This window comes from Corvus kubaryi, unplaced genomic scaffold (assembly GCF_017639235.1).
Source record: "Corvus kubaryi isolate FWS band 111438036 unplaced genomic scaffold, C.kubaryi_AGA036_p1.0 64950, whole genome shotgun sequence".
Lineage (NCBI taxonomy): Eukaryota > Metazoa > Chordata > Aves > Passeriformes > Corvidae > Corvus > Corvus kubaryi.
This window is the reverse complement of record NW_024581633.1, coordinates 33,708-53,153: the sequence shown is the minus strand read 5'-3', so window position 1 is coordinate 53,153 and position 19,446 is coordinate 33,708. Positions and strand designations below refer to the sequence as shown.

General features: G+C 35.6%; 1 protein-coding gene across 4 annotated transcripts in view; it reads right to left on the bottom strand.

Annotated features, from left to right (window-relative positions):
- LOC121672771 (cohesin subunit SA-2) overlaps nucleotides 1-19,214 on the bottom strand; it is a 39,767-nt gene extending 20,553 nt beyond the window's left edge. For 2 of the 4 annotated variants that reach the window (XM_042045604.1, XM_042045603.1), the window contains exons 1-17: nucleotides 18,983-19,213; nucleotides 17,003-17,081; nucleotides 15,724-15,885; nucleotides 12,887-12,983; nucleotides 11,539-11,615; nucleotides 9,765-9,969; nucleotides 7,335-7,486; nucleotides 6,041-6,114; nucleotides 5,803-5,926; nucleotides 4,622-4,720; nucleotides 4,446-4,525; nucleotides 3,809-3,916; nucleotides 2,834-2,945; nucleotides 2,137-2,254; nucleotides 1,310-1,413; nucleotides 339-431; nucleotides 54-143 (exon numbers count right to left, since the gene is read on the bottom strand). In XM_042045604.1, the coding sequence (XP_041901538.1) occupies nucleotides 54-143; nucleotides 339-431; nucleotides 1,310-1,413; nucleotides 2,137-2,254; nucleotides 2,834-2,945; nucleotides 3,809-3,916; nucleotides 4,446-4,525; nucleotides 4,622-4,720; nucleotides 5,803-5,926; nucleotides 6,041-6,114; nucleotides 7,335-7,486; nucleotides 9,765-9,969; nucleotides 11,539-11,615; nucleotides 12,887-12,983; nucleotides 15,724-15,885; nucleotides 17,003-17,081; nucleotides 18,983-19,026 (1,818 nt within the window). In that variant the 5' untranslated portion in view covers nucleotides 19,027-19,213. Of the gene's footprint in view, nucleotides 1-53; nucleotides 144-338; nucleotides 432-1,309; nucleotides 1,414-2,136; nucleotides 2,255-2,833; nucleotides 2,946-3,808; nucleotides 3,917-4,445; nucleotides 4,526-4,621; nucleotides 4,721-5,802; nucleotides 5,927-6,040; nucleotides 6,115-7,334; nucleotides 7,487-9,764; nucleotides 9,970-11,538; nucleotides 11,616-12,886; nucleotides 12,984-15,723; nucleotides 15,886-17,002; nucleotides 17,082-18,982 lie in introns of all 4 variants that reach the window. The other 2 variants (XM_042045602.1, XM_042045600.1) reach the window with 2 other exon arrangements.
- Between the last annotated feature and the right edge of the window lie 232 nt (nucleotides 19,215-19,446).

Here is a 19,446-nt window from a genome sequence, read left to right as displayed (position 1 = left end):
AGTCTAAATTCTCGGACTTTTCCTTTTATGTTAACATGTGGATGTTACTGTACCTTTTCTAATCGCCCTGTTGTATAAATTTCCAAATCAAAGTACTGTGGCAACTGCAGTAAGTTGGTGACTTTTTCTGCATCTACAGAATACTGCAAAATCGGCAAGGAAAAAAGTTTAGATGAAAAAGTCTTGGACAACATAATTCATTATAGAACAAGTAAATACAAACAAAGATTAGTAAGAAAAAAACAATAAAACTCGTGGCAAGCTGTATTATTAATTACAGAAATATATTTGTAAACAATCAACAACAATCCATCAGTGAGAAATGAAATTAAACCTACCTTTGCTAGCAACTGAGGAAGCGCCACCGCAAAAAGCTCAGTGATTTTTGTCCTGTCATCCAACTGGGTTTTCTTCTCCTTTGCTGTCAGCACCTAAAATATTGGTATTGTGAGGATTTTACAACTAAAAGTTCTGGTGCAAAGTTTCATTATCATTAATGAAATGATGATTAGGTACATGGACCTCTAAAATCACTGTAAAATATCAACATAAAGCAGGAGGGAAGCGTGCAATTAAAATAAAAAGAAAAAAAACAACAATTCAGCATTCAAAAAATGCAATTCAAAGTTAGTCGTAACACTATTAAGATTATCTTGAAAACAAAAGTGATAACCTATAACAAAAGGTTTACCTTTCCTGCAACAAAATAACATGACTGGAATGACAATGTAAGAATGGGAACCCCTTCAGCTTAAAACTTTTAATGATATTTACTCAATTAATTTGTCAAACCTATCTTCCTACAAGCTTTCAACCTGCAATTAAATGGGTTTCTTACCAAAAAGATGCACCAGTCTTGAGAGAAGACTGCTTAATGCCTCAGTAAAAGAGGCTGTCTAAACTCTGTATAATCACAGAAATGCCAGTTGGTGGACTGGCCTTCTTCCAAGAGACTATGGAGTGTATTTTCCTTTCCCTCATTTTGCTCTTTCACACTGAAAATAGTCTTAGCTTTTCCCAAACATTGATTCTTGTCCTCCTTTCAAACCAATACTGTTTTCAAAATCAAATTTTATTACCTTCAATAGTACAAACAAATGCAGTAGTTCAAACAGTACTAAGCACATGCCAACATTCAGAAAAAGCAAACTAGCCAGGGTAGTCAGATAAATGGAGGCTGTGGAGACCAAAGCTGAATCTCCTATCTCAGTCCCTTCAGCAGCAACAGCCTCCAATCTTTTCCTTCTTCCCACACTGGCCCCACAGAGCCATTCCCACATCTCTGGATGAGTAGTTTTTTGCTTCCTACCCTTTTCCCTGTTCCTCTTCCCACAGGAGGATGACATTCAGCCGCTTGCCGAATTGTACACAGCATTATTTCAATCAGTGCGCTTTCCTGTCTGTCCGTTAAAGCTGAAATTTAAGAAACAGACATTAAGACACAACTTATTTTTCACTTTCCACAAGGATCACAATATGTTGGGGTTTTTGCTTGGGCTTTGGGGTTTTTTTTGGGTTTTTTTGTTAAAGGCAAAAAGACAGACATGTAGACCAACAGCTCATTTCCAGAGGTGGGGGTGGCAGAGGGGATAGAGAAAATAAGTACTGTATAAAACGACACCAGAAAATATTGAAAAATTGAGGGAATATCACTGGAGGAGTCACAGAAACAGATGGAATAAATATTAAGTTTTATAATCATTTTACTTCCTTTCCACTTCTCAGAGGTCCATTTACTAGGACCTAAGAATTACAGAATTAAGTCGGGGGTTTTGTTTGGATCTACTGACATTAAAGAAATTATAGTATTTTTCCATATGGTACTTGTAACAATAAATTAACCAGTTTCACAAGCAACTTAGTTTCTCTAATGCCAAAAGTGCAGCCTGAACTTGTGGAACAACAAGGCAACACTGCATGCTAATTCCTTCTCTTTTCTTCTAACCATTGTTCTTGTGTCGCACTTCCATACCACGTGGTCATCTCTTTCTACTCTTCCTCACATTTCATAATCGGTCTTAGTGACTTCTTACAGTCATGGAAACATAGAAAATACACGTAAACATCTTTTTCCTTATTTCAAGCCTAACAAAAACTGCACAGCAATATAAACAAATATCTACAAAAATCTCTTACGTTCTTCTCCATTGAGAGGCTCCTCCAGCAGAAGACTGTTCATACATTCCCAGTCCTTCAAGAGGTCTGTAGCACAGTCCCACATGCTGTCCACAAGATAAGCAGCATGTTCGTGCAACTAAAATGAGAACAGATTAAGTATTTTATCAGCAATGAAGTTCATTACAGAACTATAATAAAGAGTATTTCTCGCACTTGGCTCCTGCCTGTGGCAAAAATACAGAGCAAGTTTTGCAAGCTCTCTGTTTAAACTGAAGATTTTCTTCCCCAATTAACTTAAAAAGATGAATCCAGACCAACAGCTACAAGGAGTAGTGCTACAAGATCTGTCAGAACTTGGGGGATAGGTGGGTAGAGGTTGCTGGGTTTTTCTGCTTTTTTCTCTCTCCCCTTTTAACTCTGTTAAATCACAATTTCTTTACATTTACACATCATCACGATTGTCAGAGTAGCACTCGCAGCCTGTCTCAACACTGTGTACTGACAGACCCTTCAAATAAACACAACCACACAAAACAGTCTTCTGACCCCCAGGTTGCTCAAACAACAGGAAAACCAGGACAGATCATTATTAACCGATGAGTGGGGAAAAGAAAAACAACAACAAAATGTAACTGAAAAAAATTAGAACAAAGCTCAACAAAAAAAACCCACACACACACCACAAAAACAAGGATATCCCTGAAACCCAACTTACTTCACTTTCCAAAAAGAAAAACACTAATGTCTTCACAAGATTAGCATTTGGACTTTGTCTTCCCCTCCTTTTCAGTATTCCATCATCTTCAGCATCTCTGCGGCTGAAAAGCCTAAAAGAAGAATTATTTCTTGACAATTTTCTTCTTCCTTGCCTTCACCATAGTCAATTCACATCAAGATATCTGGTTTTTATGCACTAAATACCTTGTTGCTTGGCTCTACATTTTATTTTGAAAGGAAGTAATTTGGGACAAGTATCATTTGAACCATTTCATATATGTGTTTTATATATGCTGAGTCGATATTCCACTGACTGTTTCCAGTGGAATGTATAATTGTAACAAAATGCTTTAAAAACATCAGTGATAACTGCAGGTGCTTGAGGTCCTATGCTCTGCCTTAGCAAATTGTATTTTCTGATCCTCCCTACAGGAGACTTTAAAGCAGCTAGGAAATACTGGAAGGAGGTCTGGTAAGTACTAGACGGAAACTCTATTTTGTTCTCCTACACACCTGACACATGTTGGATTTTTAGTGGATTTTTTAAAATGAAAAATATTTTATGAAATGGTCATATGGGACAATGGGGAAGAGGCAGGCACAGGGGAGGAACTACAAATGGGAAAACACTCATTATGACACAAGCCCAAGTTTTAGGCCCCAAACTATGTAAGCATTTTAAGACATTTTACAGGAAGGATGGGAAAGGAGAAGACATAGGAACATTTTTATTATATTCCCTGAAGGTACAAGCTTTCAAAGTGCAGCCTTCAAAACTGCTCTCTATTTCCCATTTAGAAAAACTACAGCAGTTCAGGAAATACAGTAATGTTACATTTTCTCTTCTTTCTTAAGGCCACTTTATGATTCATTTTTTCCTTAATTAAAACTAGTAAGAATCATCATATTAATGCACACAAAATGCACAAAAATCTATAGGAGCAAGAAGTTAACTGTAATTTCTCCATCTTACTTTTTATAAAGAAATTCCCCTGCAGCAACTGCTACTGGCCGATGAGCTGAATAAACCAGGTGGTAGACATTTTCACAGTCTTCTGCAGTCAGAACTTCTTCACTACTCCTAGGGGAAGGGATGGGAAGAAAGAAAGAAAGAAAGAAAGAAAAAACCAAAAAAGGCTGAGTCAACAAAGTATGACCTCTAATGAGGGAGATGGAAATGAATGAGAACCTAGACCTTTTCCTTCAGTTTATCATCCTAAAATTCAGAGTCTTAGTTCCAAAGTCTTCCTGAACAAAATATAATGATGAAGTACGAGCTACTGCTAGAAGGTTACGCTCAAGAGTTCAACTACCGCGTAACGTTCAACATATTCCATGTTCTTCATTTCAAACATTCCATGATAGTTTTTAACTATGAGGCTGAATTCGAAGTTCCCCTACACCTACCGAACTGTGGGAGATAAGTAGTAACACTGTTCTAGACAGATTACTTTTGAAATTCCATTTTGTTTGAGTGCAAGATGTACAGACATTTCTATAGCCTTCAGATTATCTGAAGCATCATGCTGCTGGCCTCACCCACAGGGATGAGAAACACTCAAGTTTCAGTATGTGTTGTACGTCAGATAAGGAAATATATATGTACTTACTGTAAAACAAGAGTGAGTAATTTTATTGCTTGGACTGCAACATCATATTCTTTGTCAAGAGTCATAGACACAATTCTGTCCTAAGAACACAAAAGAAAATATTTTTGAAGAGGAAAGAAATGTAATGCAACTTCAAAAAAAATTCATATATACCAGAAGTAAGAAGTTACACTAACCTTGAACCGACTGGTGAAGAGCTCCAATTTGGAATTAAGCTCCTTATTATAGTAAAGCCCTTGCAACGCAGTTAGGCATTTGAGTCTTACTTCTCCTTGCTAAAAGAAAATTAAGAACTGAATTAAAAGTTAAGTATAGGATACAAATGTGACCTTCCTGTCATACAAGACAAGTTTCTTTTACAGTCAGAATTAATTCAAAGACAAAGATTAAATGCTGTCACAATATACTACTAATAATCATGCTAATGACATAAGAATATAACCTTGTTTGTAACAAGGCAGTGAAGCAACAAAACCAAACAAAAACCTCCAAGGTCTTACTGCAGTTACCATCTCCATAAATCAAAACACACCTGTTTCGTTCTTTCTAAACACTCAAGATATTTCTATCTTTGATGACCATCCCTTGTGCAGTCAGAATTACTAAGTAGATAATGGAAGAAATATTCCTCCTGAAATACAAGATCTACTTCAGCAGAGAACATGTTTTAAGGTATAGATGATCTCAAGCAGTTTCTATCACCCACTGTCAGAGGTTATTGGGTTTTTACACCAAGCCCATGAACAGCACAGCAAGACTGAGCATCCCTCATTTCTTTCACTTAAAAGTCAATAGCTTAAAGTTTCCAATGCAAGAACTGAGGCAATGTGCTGACTCAACAATGAGTCAGGGAGTATTTGTAAACTATCTATTGACCTCTCCAAGCAGAGAATAGTCTCTAGGTGGTAGTTGGTAAATACAGCTTAAGGCACTCACCAGCATAAAAGGGGGCTTTTCCCATGCTTTTTACAGCTAGATGAGAATGCTAGAGAGTTTCTTAACTTGGCAAAACAGAGAACTGCCAGGCTACAGGGCTACATTTGTCCATATCACATGCATTAATTTGAAGTAGTTAAGTACTATGAATCACAAGTTTGCATCAGCAATAAATAAATAGAAAAGATCATTTGCCTACAAATAACAGTTCCTTAAAAAAATCTGTATGTACTCTCTAAAAATATTCAAAAGATTCAAGTCTGGCTTATACATATTTTGAAATGCCAGTACTTCTGAGTGATAAGGAAAGCAGTGACCAATTCAAACAGTTAAGAGATCCAAACCTAGTCTGGAAATATCAATAACAAAACCCAAGGAGTTCTGCTTCTTGGTTCTGCTCCTTTTGCTCAGTGCAGTTTACCTTGTCATGCATAGTCCATCCCACGTATTTTAAGTAGCTGTCATTGAGAAAGGCATCACTGTACATTTTCATCCATATTCCAATCTCCTCAATGCAGATGGCTCTTATTTCAGCAATTGCATCTCTGTGGAGGGAAGTGGGGCAGTAAGTTCAAACAGATGAATAATCAGAAATAACCTGTCAACAGCTTCCAGAATAGATTAATGGTGCTACACATTACTTACTAAGAGAAACTTACCGATATCTATGCACAAAAACACCTTTAAATATTGCATTCATCATGTTTTCTATTTCATCCTGATTTTCTTGAAGCTGAAAGAATGTAGAGAGTACATAAACAGTGAGCAGCACTTTTACAGTCAGATCAGATGGTGCTGATGCTAGACAAAATAAACTAACATTTAACATTTTAAGTGTGACCATTAAATCCTTTCATAGATTTAGAAATATTCACAGATCTGTTTCACAGTACAATATGCTATTATTTAAGAAATTGTATCTACCACAGCATACAAATTCTAGTAATTCTGACCACTGGAAAACAGTTCTTCAAGTGCAACAAAGATATCTTGGGTTTCTGAAAGGTCCTTCTTAATTAATTTATAAGAAAACCTGATTTCATTTTCTAGTAATATCGGTGCTTTTTTTATGTATCTCTGTATTACTCACACTAGGACTGGCCCTGCACACACATCTAACAAAACTACATTGAATAGGTGGTTAAAAGATCAGTCTCGAACTGCAAGATCTTTGGGAGATGACCAGAAGACAAACTTGTTAGTTTGTCTGAACTGTCAGGAAAAAAAAACCCTTAACAGGTAACAGCACAAACGCTGAAGAGCAAAGGTGAGATGTTTCCTTTGATCATCAAAAAGTTATTTCTGATGTCTAAAAAACAAAAACCTAAAAGAAAGCAAACACCACCACTCAAAAAAAAAACCAAAAAAAAACCCAGAAACCAAACCACTAGTTGCCCCAAAAGTAAAAACTGAAACCTGATTGAATTAGGGCTTTCAACAAGACAACACTGTCAGCAATGAATCAGCAAGTCTCTTTTACACAAAAGAAAGAAAATAGAAGTAGACTGCATTTTCAATTTTGATAGTGCTTTCTGTAGATGAAAAAAGCCTTATCTAAAGCCTTTAAACACACTTTCTGCTGAGATCATTATAAAAAGCAGTATTTTGCTCCAAGATCACAGAGGGCTTTTCTAGAAGCCAAAACCTGACAATGTATGGTAATTCTTGGTACATATTTGAGCTCAGTGTAGGAAGATCATCGAGAAATACAACAAAATTGTATCTATTACTGATTGCGGTCTCTCTCACCAACCTTACTACAACACTACTATTTTTAAGACTCGACATTTATTTCTTTTTACAGAAAACCCAACAGTAAGAAGCACCTTTCAAAGTTTTTTAAATATTAATAGAGAGACTAATAACTACCAAAACCAATTACAGAACAAAATTAATTATTTGCTGTCATTTATGAACACTTATCCTATGCATACCATCTAGAGTTGCACTAACCTCCTTTCTCTTCTGTAGTAAGAGTTCCAGCCTATCGTTAGCTCGTTTCCCAATTATTTTATTTCGTTCTGCTTCATACTGCCGCTGTGTGTTGTCCATGTTAATACTTAGATTTAATGCCACATTCACTAAAGCAGTCATCAGTTTCATGGCTACAAAAATAAGTGAAAAGAATAAGGATTATTTAAAAGGTTACCTGATCAAAAAAAACTTAGAAGAAAAATCTTCACACCTCTTCCTGTCAACCCTTTCTGTATTTATGAAAATATAGTCACTGTAAATTTTTAGATACACAAACTTGAGCAATGTCTTACCAAGCACTGCATCATTATTTATCAAGACAATAGATGTAACACTGCTATTCTGTTCTTTTTTGTCGCTTCTTTAATGTTATGTGCATTCTTTTTATTATAAGCAAATTATTACTGTTGAATTGCGATAGAGGGTATGTTTCCTCCCCAAAATGAAGACAGAATATAAAATTTACAAACATAGCTCAAGAAATACTAAAAGAATTCCATTATCAGAGTCAGTTAGACTGATACCATTCAGTCTTAAATATACAAGAAGTTTCTTTCTTGAAAAGGAAATGTCTTAGACAACCAATGCCACCATATCACACCAGTCTTTTCCCCTCAATTTAATTTTCACAAGGGGCAGGTTTTTCAAAGATTCATTTATTAGCAAAAGCAGAGAAAGCACATTAGCCAACTACAAGCCAGAAAACAGAAAAGCAAAATATAAAATACACTTGCACAGGATCTTTTGTGTGCTTTTCTTTTTAAATCAACCCTTTTTAAAAGGGTGCATACAAATAATACCCCATTTTCAGACACTAGGTGATCAATTGTGTACTTGCTTATCTTGTGAGCTCCTGTAACAAGGCATAAAAGGGCTTGCACTGGCAGAGAACACACAGAAAATTCTTGTGCATGTACCACCAGCAAAAAGCTGACGAGCAAGGCTTAAAAGACATGCAGTTATATGGAAATATCATTTCACACTGTGATCTCCAAGGATATCAAGATTAAAGAACAAGTCTCAGCTAATCACAGAAGCCAAAATTACCAGAAGTACCAGTAAACATGGACACAAGGATTTTGTTGGCACTCTTTTCTGTATAAAATACAGTCTTCAACAATACAAACAGTAAAACTTAAGATGAACACACAAAACCAACATAATTGATACTGATGTGAACAAATGCAAACATATGGCTACAAAAAAATATTTTGTGTGACAGAAACTGACATGCAACAGGGCAATTTCTGCAACTTTTATTCAGGCACAGCTCAAATTAAAAAAAAAAAATTATATGAAAACTTGCTATTTAAGACCTAGAATTTGTATTAGTCATATAGTACAACAGTCAGAATTGCTAATACAGCAGAATCTGGAAATTCTCCTGAAATAAAAAGGTTTTGTTTCTCTCTCCATAAGAAATGTCCTGGCTGGTGGAAGTCTCACACAGCAGCAGCAGCCCCATGTGCAGTGTGCTAATGTAAATTCAAGAAAACTATCACAGATATAGAAGGGCTGACAGGACAGTCAGGACTGAAGCCAGCTGTAAATCAGCCAGGTTCAGGGAAGCAAACAATAATTATTTCCAGTGTGGCAAAACCTCAATTCCACGTAGAGGCTGAATTTACCTTGTTCAAAGTAAAATTGGTACAATAACCTCATATAAGCTGACAGCCACACAGTACCATTCACAATCCTTCCTCAGTAATCAGTGCAAGTTTAGGACTTACCCTAGAAGCTCATCCTTTGTCCATACAAAGACATATTTCTTTGAAACACTCTGTACTTAACTCATAAGGGATTTCTTTACAATTAAACAGATTGGGAAAAAAATTATGTGAAAAGATCAATTACATAAAACAAAGAAATTTAGAGACTGTATTACTGACGAAAAAATTCTTTTAAATTATTTCTAATGCAAAGACTGGAACTGCTACTTTACACTGCACCATGGCCTCAATATGTAGCACAAAATAAGTTTGTAGTAAAAATTGCATCCAACATAAACCACAACTTCTTTTTGACTTAATGCAGAGCACGAACAGGTTCAACTGCATTTGAGATTAAAAAGATTTACACCCTTATTTATGACCAAAGACAAACTAGTAGAATCAACAGAAAAGTTTGCTTCTATTTACTTTTTCTACTAGACTTAAAGGCAATAAAAACTAAGTACCAATAAAAATTAAGCTAGCAAAGAATGCTTTAAAATAGTGCTGTATTTTTCAGTACCAAAAATCCAAGATAAAAAGCTGTCCCAAAGCAAGTTGCATTAGATAAAAACTGTATCACACAATAAAACACAAGCTGAATGTTGAGTATCAAGAAGTTTAACCAGAGTAATTCTGTCCCGTGCAACACAAAACATTAAACATAAGCAATACCCAAATAAATATATAATTCACTGACCTGCCAGTGTGCTAGTGTGCCGAAACGCTCTGACTTGTGAGTCTGACAGCCCCGTAAGCAGTGAAATGACAGTATCCATCATATATTCATCATATATGATGCTATATTGACATTGTCGGACGAGTACTCCAATGAACTCACAAAAACTGGATTTGAACTTCTTCCACTGGGGGCCAGCCATAGTTAGTGGATAATCTCCACTATCCTATTAAAACACAGAAAAGGAAACAGGAAGCTCTTTCAAACATCTTAAAAGTTATTTCATTAAATAAAGATTAAGAAGAGATGGGTACAACTTTAAAGCCAAAATCTCCAAGGCCTTAGAAATGATACATCAGAAGAATATGATTCCATAAATATGCATATACTTTGCAGCTGAGGCTTGTTGTAACACAAAGACAACATTCTAACCACTAGTTTATCTTTCTGGTTTGACTCAAAAACAAAAAAAATTATATGCATTATAAATCTGCTTCATTACACTAGAACCATCACCTGGACAGTTAGGTGACAAGTTTAGGAACAGTCAGAGCAGGATCATAATAATGTTTACAGGGAAATGCTTACATATCAGACTGAAACTTCCTGAAGTCATAAAATTACCTACTACAACACCTTGAATATAAAAAACGTGTGTTCCTCTCCTGATGTGGGAGCCTTTACAAATGATGGTAAAATGACTGGGAGAAAAAAATAATCATTTGTGTCAGTGCTTCTGTGAATAGTTTCTTTAAGAGGCTGAACAACAATACAGATTGAAAAATAAAGAAAGTATCCATGAAAAGGGATCAGAAATCTGAGAGCTGTTCATTACAATTCTGTTACCAAAAAAAGTGACCATGACTGTGATTAAAAACCCCAAGTACCAACAGTCCCAGGTGTGGCTTTACAAATTTTATACAACTACTGCCTCAGAGCAATCAAATCTATTTATGCATTGAGGTAATTCTAAGGAATGCTAAAATCCTTTTAAAGAAAAAGATATTACATTTTCCCCTCAGTTTAAGTTATGGATGTTTTTAATTATTGGAGGGGTGGCAGTGGAGAGAATTGTTTCTGTACTACACAAATTTGGGGAGGAGGTTTTAAAGCTACATTTACGTTCTCTGAAACACAAGATGAAAGGAACACCACTCAAACCCAGGAAAACCAAAACCAAACCAAAACCAAATCAAACCAACAAAAAAAAACCACCCAAAACAAAAACTACAACAAACAAACAAAACAAAAATAACCCCACCCATCACCCACCAAAAAAACCCCCTACACAGCTCATTTACCCCAACGCTCTGTGGAACAGAAAGTGACAATTTAAAGGGAAAAAAGCCATAATCCCCATGCAAGGAAAAGCATTAGTCTTCAACTGGAGAATAATCAAATTTAAACCCCCACAATTTGTAGATTAATGAATGCATAGACATAAATTTAGCAACCACTTTAAGAGAGAATTTAAAGCCTTACATAAACATCAAGATAGGGAGGGATCCCCCATAGTGTCACCACAGTAGGAGCTCCCACTATTTAAAAACTGAAAGTCAGTATTGATTTCTTAAACCACTGATCAAATATGTTGCATACACACAGAGCTTTACTTCCTAGTTTTATAAATTCAGTGAAATAAGAGAGTTTAATATTTTCATTCATAAAAGTCCTGTAATTTTTGCAACTCCTTATTCTTGAAATAAATGTTTAGCAATGTGAAGCAGCAAGATTAGGACAAGTAAAAAGAAAATAAAAATTAATATTACACATAATCAGCACTTCATTAACTTACCTCATCAAATTCTTCAGTCATTTTTCGGATTATTTCAGAATTCTGCATATGTCGGAACATCTCTGCTGTGACAACTCCTACAATTTAGGTATTAGGTCATTAGCACTGTTAATATGAAAGCTGTAGATGGCAGATGACATACCTACTGCTACAATGTAAAAAGAATCCATTTTCACCTAACCTACTGATTACACATGTATATTTTTAATAAATTTCACATTTTTTCTTCTAGCATCCACGTATAATAAGCACTTAGTACCACTTATATATGTGGGGTTTATTATTATTCTTTTCAAGAAGTGTGTGCATGTACATACACATCTAGAATTTACTCACTCACTCATATTCGGAAGTCAAAGATACTTGTGCCAGACCTCTGTATCAGCGAGCAATTACACCATCTGAAGTGACCTTTTTGGACTCAATATTCTAAATGGTGCAAGACATTTCTGAACAGCTGTACTGCTACTTATTATCTTCTGCACTGCAATAAACAGAGTGCTTTCATGCAATTTCTATTTGTCTTAGCTTCAAATTGTTAGACCTCCCAAAGTTTACTGCAAAATTCATGACAAGGATCATCACAGAAAGCACTGAAAGATTCTGTGGCTTTATCTTGTAACAAAAATCAAAAGGTCACTACTCTTGAAAGTGCAGATAACCTCTGAGGAACACTGTTAGCTTTCTAGAGATTTACGGACATTAAAGGTTTTATCAGGACAGAGAAACACTTGAGCAGAACAAATTACATCCAGTCCTCCTCTATCAAGCATAGGGACACTGGAAGGCAAGTTACCTTCTCTTCAAAAGGAGGTGAGGTAAAAGAATGGAGGACATGGAAATGAAGAAAGAAAAATCAGAAAATAAAGAAAAAATATATGGAAACACGGTCTTACTGTAGACAGGCAACATGAAGTTGTCCATAATATCTTTTAAAACAAGCATGTCTACAAAAGCTATGAAGCTTTCTTAAAACAATCAACATAAAGAAATAGGTACATCCAAATTAGAATTTCAAGAGTGAACAAGCTGAACTATCAGTGTTAGGAGAGATGGTTTTCTGAAATAATAGCAGGAACAGAGGAAGATGAAGCACACATTAAGTACCAGTACTGACTTCTATCCACTGTAAATACAAAAAGGCTTAATCAACACTTTAAGCTACAGTACAATATTTCTAAACCTCCTGCTCCCACCTTCGGAAATAGTCATTTAACTCCAAAAACTTGATAATGTAAATTAGCTGTGGGGATGAAACAGTTCTACAGCATCAGTAGTATGAAAGCAAAGATTGAGAATCATACTATAATATTACTTAAATGGATGAGTAACCATTTCAGTATCTTACCTTTGCAGCCTGAACACTGAATAAAGAAGTTAATGAGATCAAGAAGTGCTATATCTCTGTCATGTTTGTATGACTCTATCCAGTCATCCACTACAGACTGAAAGAAAACAAATACAAGGCACTGCTCAGTTTTCTTAAATTGAAGACGTTGTTACTTAACTGCTTTCCAGTAAGTGGTGGTTCTTCATCCCTTAAGTAACTTGAACCCTCTTTTTTGATTAATACAGAACTAAATGTTTAAATAATCTTTTACTGTCTTAAGTTCTCAATAACTCATTTTATTCTATAAACATATACCAGTACAAAACTGACACCTAAACATAAAGCACAGGAATACCATATACTCCTACAGTAACGTTTTTGGAGGAAGAATACAAAAATAATTGGGGTATTTTACAGAATCACGTTTTTTATTTACACCCTCCTCCTGCTCTGCCAAACTATTGACACTTCTCTGAAGATACTATTTGTGCATTCAATTCAAACAGCTACAGCTCCCTATACTCTTTAAAAAATGTGCCTCTTTGATGAATTTGCTTCAACCACATTTGCTGTAACAGGATCAACAGCACTGCCCTACACTCCATGGATATTAATTACTCTGTAGTCACTAAGCCAAATAGGAACAAGCACGTTTTATTAAAAAAAACCTTAATGTGAAGCAATTAAACCTGTGATAATCATTTTGAGAAAACAGAATTTACCTGCAATTATGTTTTAACCATCCATTTGTAGAGTACAAACCATCTACTGCCAAGGTCATAAAAGCACAGAATCACACAATTTTATTAACACAGGTACAAGAGACTCACTCAGGTCTGACCTTTTTTAATACGTTCATACCCTTCCCTAAATGATTGAATTCTGAATTTCAAAGACAGTTGGACTATGAAGCATCTCCAAAGCTTCCTGTCTGTATTCTCAGTGCTCACCCTCACAGGCAATATTGCTGCGAGGACAAATAGAACATATTGCCATTGAGAAAAACATCTGAACAGAGATACAGCTAAATCCCTCTTCCCTGAATCTCAGATTGTGTACAGTGTGATGCACAACTTCAACTTCTGTCAGCAAGACAAAAAGTATGAAAAACTCAAAGTGAAACTGTCATGGTCTTTCCAGTAGGAATAGAATCTGTGAACTAGAACTGAGGGGATTGACCTAAAGGGAGGGATGAAATATGAAGAAAACATCTTACATTTGGCTTCTAAAGAAGGTCACCATGCAAGAACTGAAGAATGATAGGAATGCAATAAATATTTCAATTAGACAGTTTTGTTTTCAGAATCTATTCAATTTAAAGAAGCTCCAGCAAAACAGTCGTCTCTTGAAGTATTTTGTCTCTGTGAATGAACCACCTCTTTTTCCCAGAGAACAGACACTAATTCACAGAATCACAGAATGGATTAGGTTGGAAAAGACCTTTGAGGTCATCGAGTCCAACTTATGACTTAACACCACCTTGTCAACTAATTCAGAAGGTACAGAATAGAATTTAAAATAAAATAATTCACTTAAAATTATTACCGAAATTTTTCCAGATAAGCAAACACTGAGGGCCATGGAAAAAACTTTGTACTCTGACTGTTGAAATGGACTTTATTTTAGAAATAATTTGAGAATTTTGTTTTTCCTAATTTTAAAAAATTGACAAAGATTCAAGTATCAATTTCCCAATTCAAGAGAGTAATCAGAGCTGGCAAAGGTCCATTTCGCCCTTGGAAAGCAAAATATTTTGACTGTATATCATTTTAAACAGTTAAAATGTCATGAAGATACAATTACTGATAACTGGCTGAAAAAGTTGCACACAGAGGAACAGTTAGAGAAGTATTGTTTTTCCATCCACTTTGAAATCGAGCAAAACAAATGATGGGAGTATCAGAATTTCTCTGTGCAAATACATCAAAGTAATGTGTTCTTGTTCCCAGCTGTAATGCAGGAGCCTGCAAACCTTGAGAGGACTGCACAGCGACCCAGCTTCCTGTATGTGTGTTACAGGAGCTGTAAACTCCAGACTTCCAATCCCAAAGATAGTCTTTGTTCCACAATGCCAAGGAGTCACAGGAGTGAGTCAGCAGGAAAGCTTCATGGCTGACAGGCTTACACTTTATTACACTCTAACCCTATCTTGACTGGAAGACCTACAGACAAGCAAACACTTTTTAAAAAACCCAGCAAAAACAGAGCAGCATTTCTTAATAGTCTGACTTCAGTCCTGTAAGTAAATGCAGTGCAGAGAGTGCCTAACGTAGATACTTGAACAGGTTAAATTTCCCCTAAGTTGACTTGGCCAGAGTATATTGCTACACTGTAATTGGCTGGAATTTGGGTCAGGAAATTTAAAGAGGAGCTCTTAAGTTGTAGCTAGTGATTTTACTTTGGGTGCAAGAAGAGAAGCAGCTATATTTTCAGATAACCTAAGGTCTGGATGCATGTAAAAACTACAGATTCTCATTAAGTTCCATGACAACAATAAGTCTGAACCACATTTGTATTTAGTTACCACCACACAAAAAGAACTTTAAAGTCATGCAATCCAAAATAACCTTTTTTCATTCCGGATACTAAAAACTTACTTTGAATCATAGTATGAATTTATTCATTATATATGTAATTACTCATGAATAACATTTTAAAATGAAAAATCAGCTTATTCGAATTCAAACATCAACAAAGAAAAACCACTTTATTTTGATCTTTATATACAAGTAAAACTAGCAAATTGAAGGAAAAAATTACTTGAGATTTCATTTGATTAAACTGCATGTAGAGGAAAATATTGTTATATTTAAATTGTATCTACATCCAAGTCATAGAGATATCCCAGGTCTTACCTGCATAGCACTCTTGCCCATTTTAACTACTTCAAAGAGCATCATGTTTTCCACACCATTCTGTTGGTGATGTCCATTCATCCGATTTGGACCACCAGGTTTCCCTCCTCCGTTTCCACTTTTCCCCTTCTCTGCTGGTCCTTTTTTTCCTTTTTTACAGGTCTGCAATCACACACACAAGAGGTTTTACTTAATTACTATGAAGTATTAAAGAAATCACTATCCATACCATAACAAATATAGACAAGGCCTTTGATTTTCAGCAACCGTATTTTTTAAATATTTTACATATATGTGTGTGTGTATATATATACATAAACTCAAAAGTTGAGAACAGCAGACCCTGAGTGATACAAAGACCAGCAAGAACTCCGCAGGTTCCCCTTCCTCCTTCCCTCATTTAAAATCTTTTAGCAACTAAAAATGTGATTAGTGATAGTGTATAACACAGATCTTTCTCGTGTTTAAATTGTAAAACAGATTATACGTATTTCCTTTAAAACAGCTAAGGTGATTCCCTTAAAACATCACGAAGTCTCCTCTGCAATTCATTAACCTTTTGTTTTTTTATATGAACATACATTTGCAAGTGGGGATGAGGAAGAGCAGACAGGTGTCTTCGTATTTGATTTCTCAAATCAAGTATGACTTACAGAAAGAAAAACATTAAGTACAAATTACATGACCATTGTGCACAATCTATCACCACCTCTCAATAGCCAGGTGCTCTGCACTGGTACAGGCACATGGGGTGTCCAATGAGGGGTCACAGTCCAGGCCAGCACTCAGCAGGGAAGGAGCCACACATGGTGGGTGTGAAGCCAGTGAGAGGCACATGGGGAAGACAACTGTCCAAGGAAGGGAGAGAAGGGCTGGGAACTGGGTTTAGACCTCCCACTCCACTACTGTAACCTCCTGTCGCAACCCGTTAAAAAAACCCCTTTTAACAGCATAATTGGTTTCTGTTCACTTTTCAAATTAAAAGACACAGAAATCGTGATGAATTTAAGTATAGGATGGAAAATATGCCAAGAAACCAATCAAATCAAAGCTTATCCTTTCCTTCCCTACTTCCCTTATGCCTTCAGAGCACTAAGAAAATACCACTGAAACAGTCAAGATGAAGCCTTTCCATGCAAATACAAATATGAACTCTAGCCACAGAACACTTGCAGCATTTTCAGAAAATATTCCTTGCTCATTCAACTTCAAAGCAAGTGCTAAGCTCTTCAACTTATAAGAGTAGAAATATTTCAGTATCCCTGAAGACTGAACATACTTTGCCTTTGCCTTGTTTTTGATTTTTTCCTTCAATATCCTCAAAGTCTGTATCGGAAGAGAAGTGCGTTTCAGACTCCCTGCAAGGATGAAAAGACAAACCATTTACACATTTCATCAGAAACATTCTTAAATATACTACATAAAATCACAGTATGCTCTCAGTCCAGTAAGTCAACACCAACAGTGAAACTGTTTTTTCCCAACCCTGCTGTTGAGGAACAGAGCATATCCCCACACTCGCAGCCTATCCTGTCTCCTCTCAACAACGTATCTGTGAAGGAAGCCATACAGTAAGATTAAAAGATTTGAGGGTAGGTAGAAAATAGCAGCAGGCTGGGAACCATGCCTTTGGCATGTGACAAACATGACAACATCTCAAAAAGCAAAGAGCTTTAAATATCGGCCACAAATACTTAAACAAAATGAGAAGGAGAAAAAACCCAACAGCAAAAAAAAACCCCAAAAGCATCACTCTCCCTGACAACCAAAGTGTCTCAACAGATTTCTTCATGCTGTTAGAAACTTAGGAAATAATTAAGAGGTTTGCACTTATGTCGAAAGGTACAGAAAATAAGTTTATGTCAGGTTTCCTCACCAAAAAAGGTAAGCTGTAGTTCTGTTTAGGCTTATAAGGTAAAAACATACTAAATACACAAACTCATTTATTTGGTTTCCTACACAGTAAAATATGCTGCATTGATACACAAATCCTTTATTGCCAACACTGATAGGAAGATGGTATGTGAAATGACCTGAATTATTAACAGAGAATGCTTGGCTTGTGTATTCTCTATTTCTACATTTCCTGTAGAATTTAACTTAAATGATGCTACCTAGACCTCGTTTTAACACACAGATGCAGTAACAATGAATTTCAGCTACTATCTTACTGATACACACTTCCTGATTCAATTAACAAACCAATCAGAAAGATCACCAGAGGCACAGAGACTCATTCCTATGGATTTATTTTTAACATTCTAAAACACTCCAGAAACCTACAGTCTCTCACTATTGCAAGTGTCTGAAAGGAGCTTGCTGACTTTTGACATGGATTCTGCCATGTCTGGTTTTGCTGACTATGTAAGCTGATATGGACTGGAAAAGCCTCCATCAGAACGCTGAGGGAGGAATGAAAGAAGGGAAAAAAATGGGAAAAATTTCTTCTTCAAATATTCCTAGATGTTCTTATTTTCACGGAAAGAACTAAATACAAACTCCAAACGCTCCACTAAACAATAAACTGTACCCACAGAGTACAAAACCATTATAAACATTTGTAAAAACATTATTTCATATTAAACCATCTTCCAATTTATTTCTAATCTTTATTTCTCACTGAAAAAACACCCACACAAACTCATTGATACAAAACTGCATCTTTGTGTCTTTTTAGACTTCATAACCAAGTTAATCCATTTCAACAGTCTAGAGAAATGTATTCATGCCAATCCCTTGACAATAAAGGGGGATGAACTGGATTCTTTTGGTCTGCTTAAAATAATCACTTTATTTCTCTATCCAAAAGTGTAATCTCTACCTAATTCTAAATCTTGGAAATTACCCCAAGACAGAAATTCAAATGTCTGTTCTTTAAAATTGTGGGAAGACTAAATGCTTAAAATTACGTCAAAAACAGCAAAGAAATTATGCTGAGGGAAGCCATTACTTTGGCTTTAACTAAAGCACTTGGCATCACGTATTTTAAATATTAAGTGACCTGCCCAGTTAAGGGCTAATATTTCAACTACTTGATTTAAAATTCGATTTTAAAGAATATTTTTAAAGCTTATTTAAGTTACTGCTGAATTAATACTCAAGAAAAAATTAAAACAATGCTTTATCAACATCTCAATAGAAAAAGAATATAGAATACTATCCTTTATTATGTTTCCTTGTTTCCAAGAGAAAACAAACCATAACACAAAAAAGAGACAGTACATTTACAAATGGAACTACAAATTCTTAAAGCACTTACTGAAGGAGAGTAAAATCAGTTGGTATTTCTGGAGCTGCTATCATTTCTTTATCATCTTCTGGAACACCACTGTGTTAGAAAGATATTCAAAAAGCAGTCTGAAGTGCAAGCTTACTTTTCTTTCTTCCTTTGTAGCAGACAACTTCTAGAATAAAATAAATCAAAAAATACAGTGAAAATTGTTCCACATATGGAAGGGTAAAAGAGTTGGAAACACAGAAAATGCAGATCACAGCATCCTCTGTTTCCAACCAAGCTTTTTCCTGTTTAAAGATCCTCCCATGATCCTACTACAAAGTGACTCCACAAATGGTAAAAGCATTGCAGCAAAATAAAAATGCAGAAGCACTTAAAAAAACCCCAACCAAACAACAAAAAAAAAACCAAAACAAAAAAACCCACAAACAAACAAAAACAACCACCAAAACAAAACACCACCACCCACTTTTTCTGAATAGGATGAG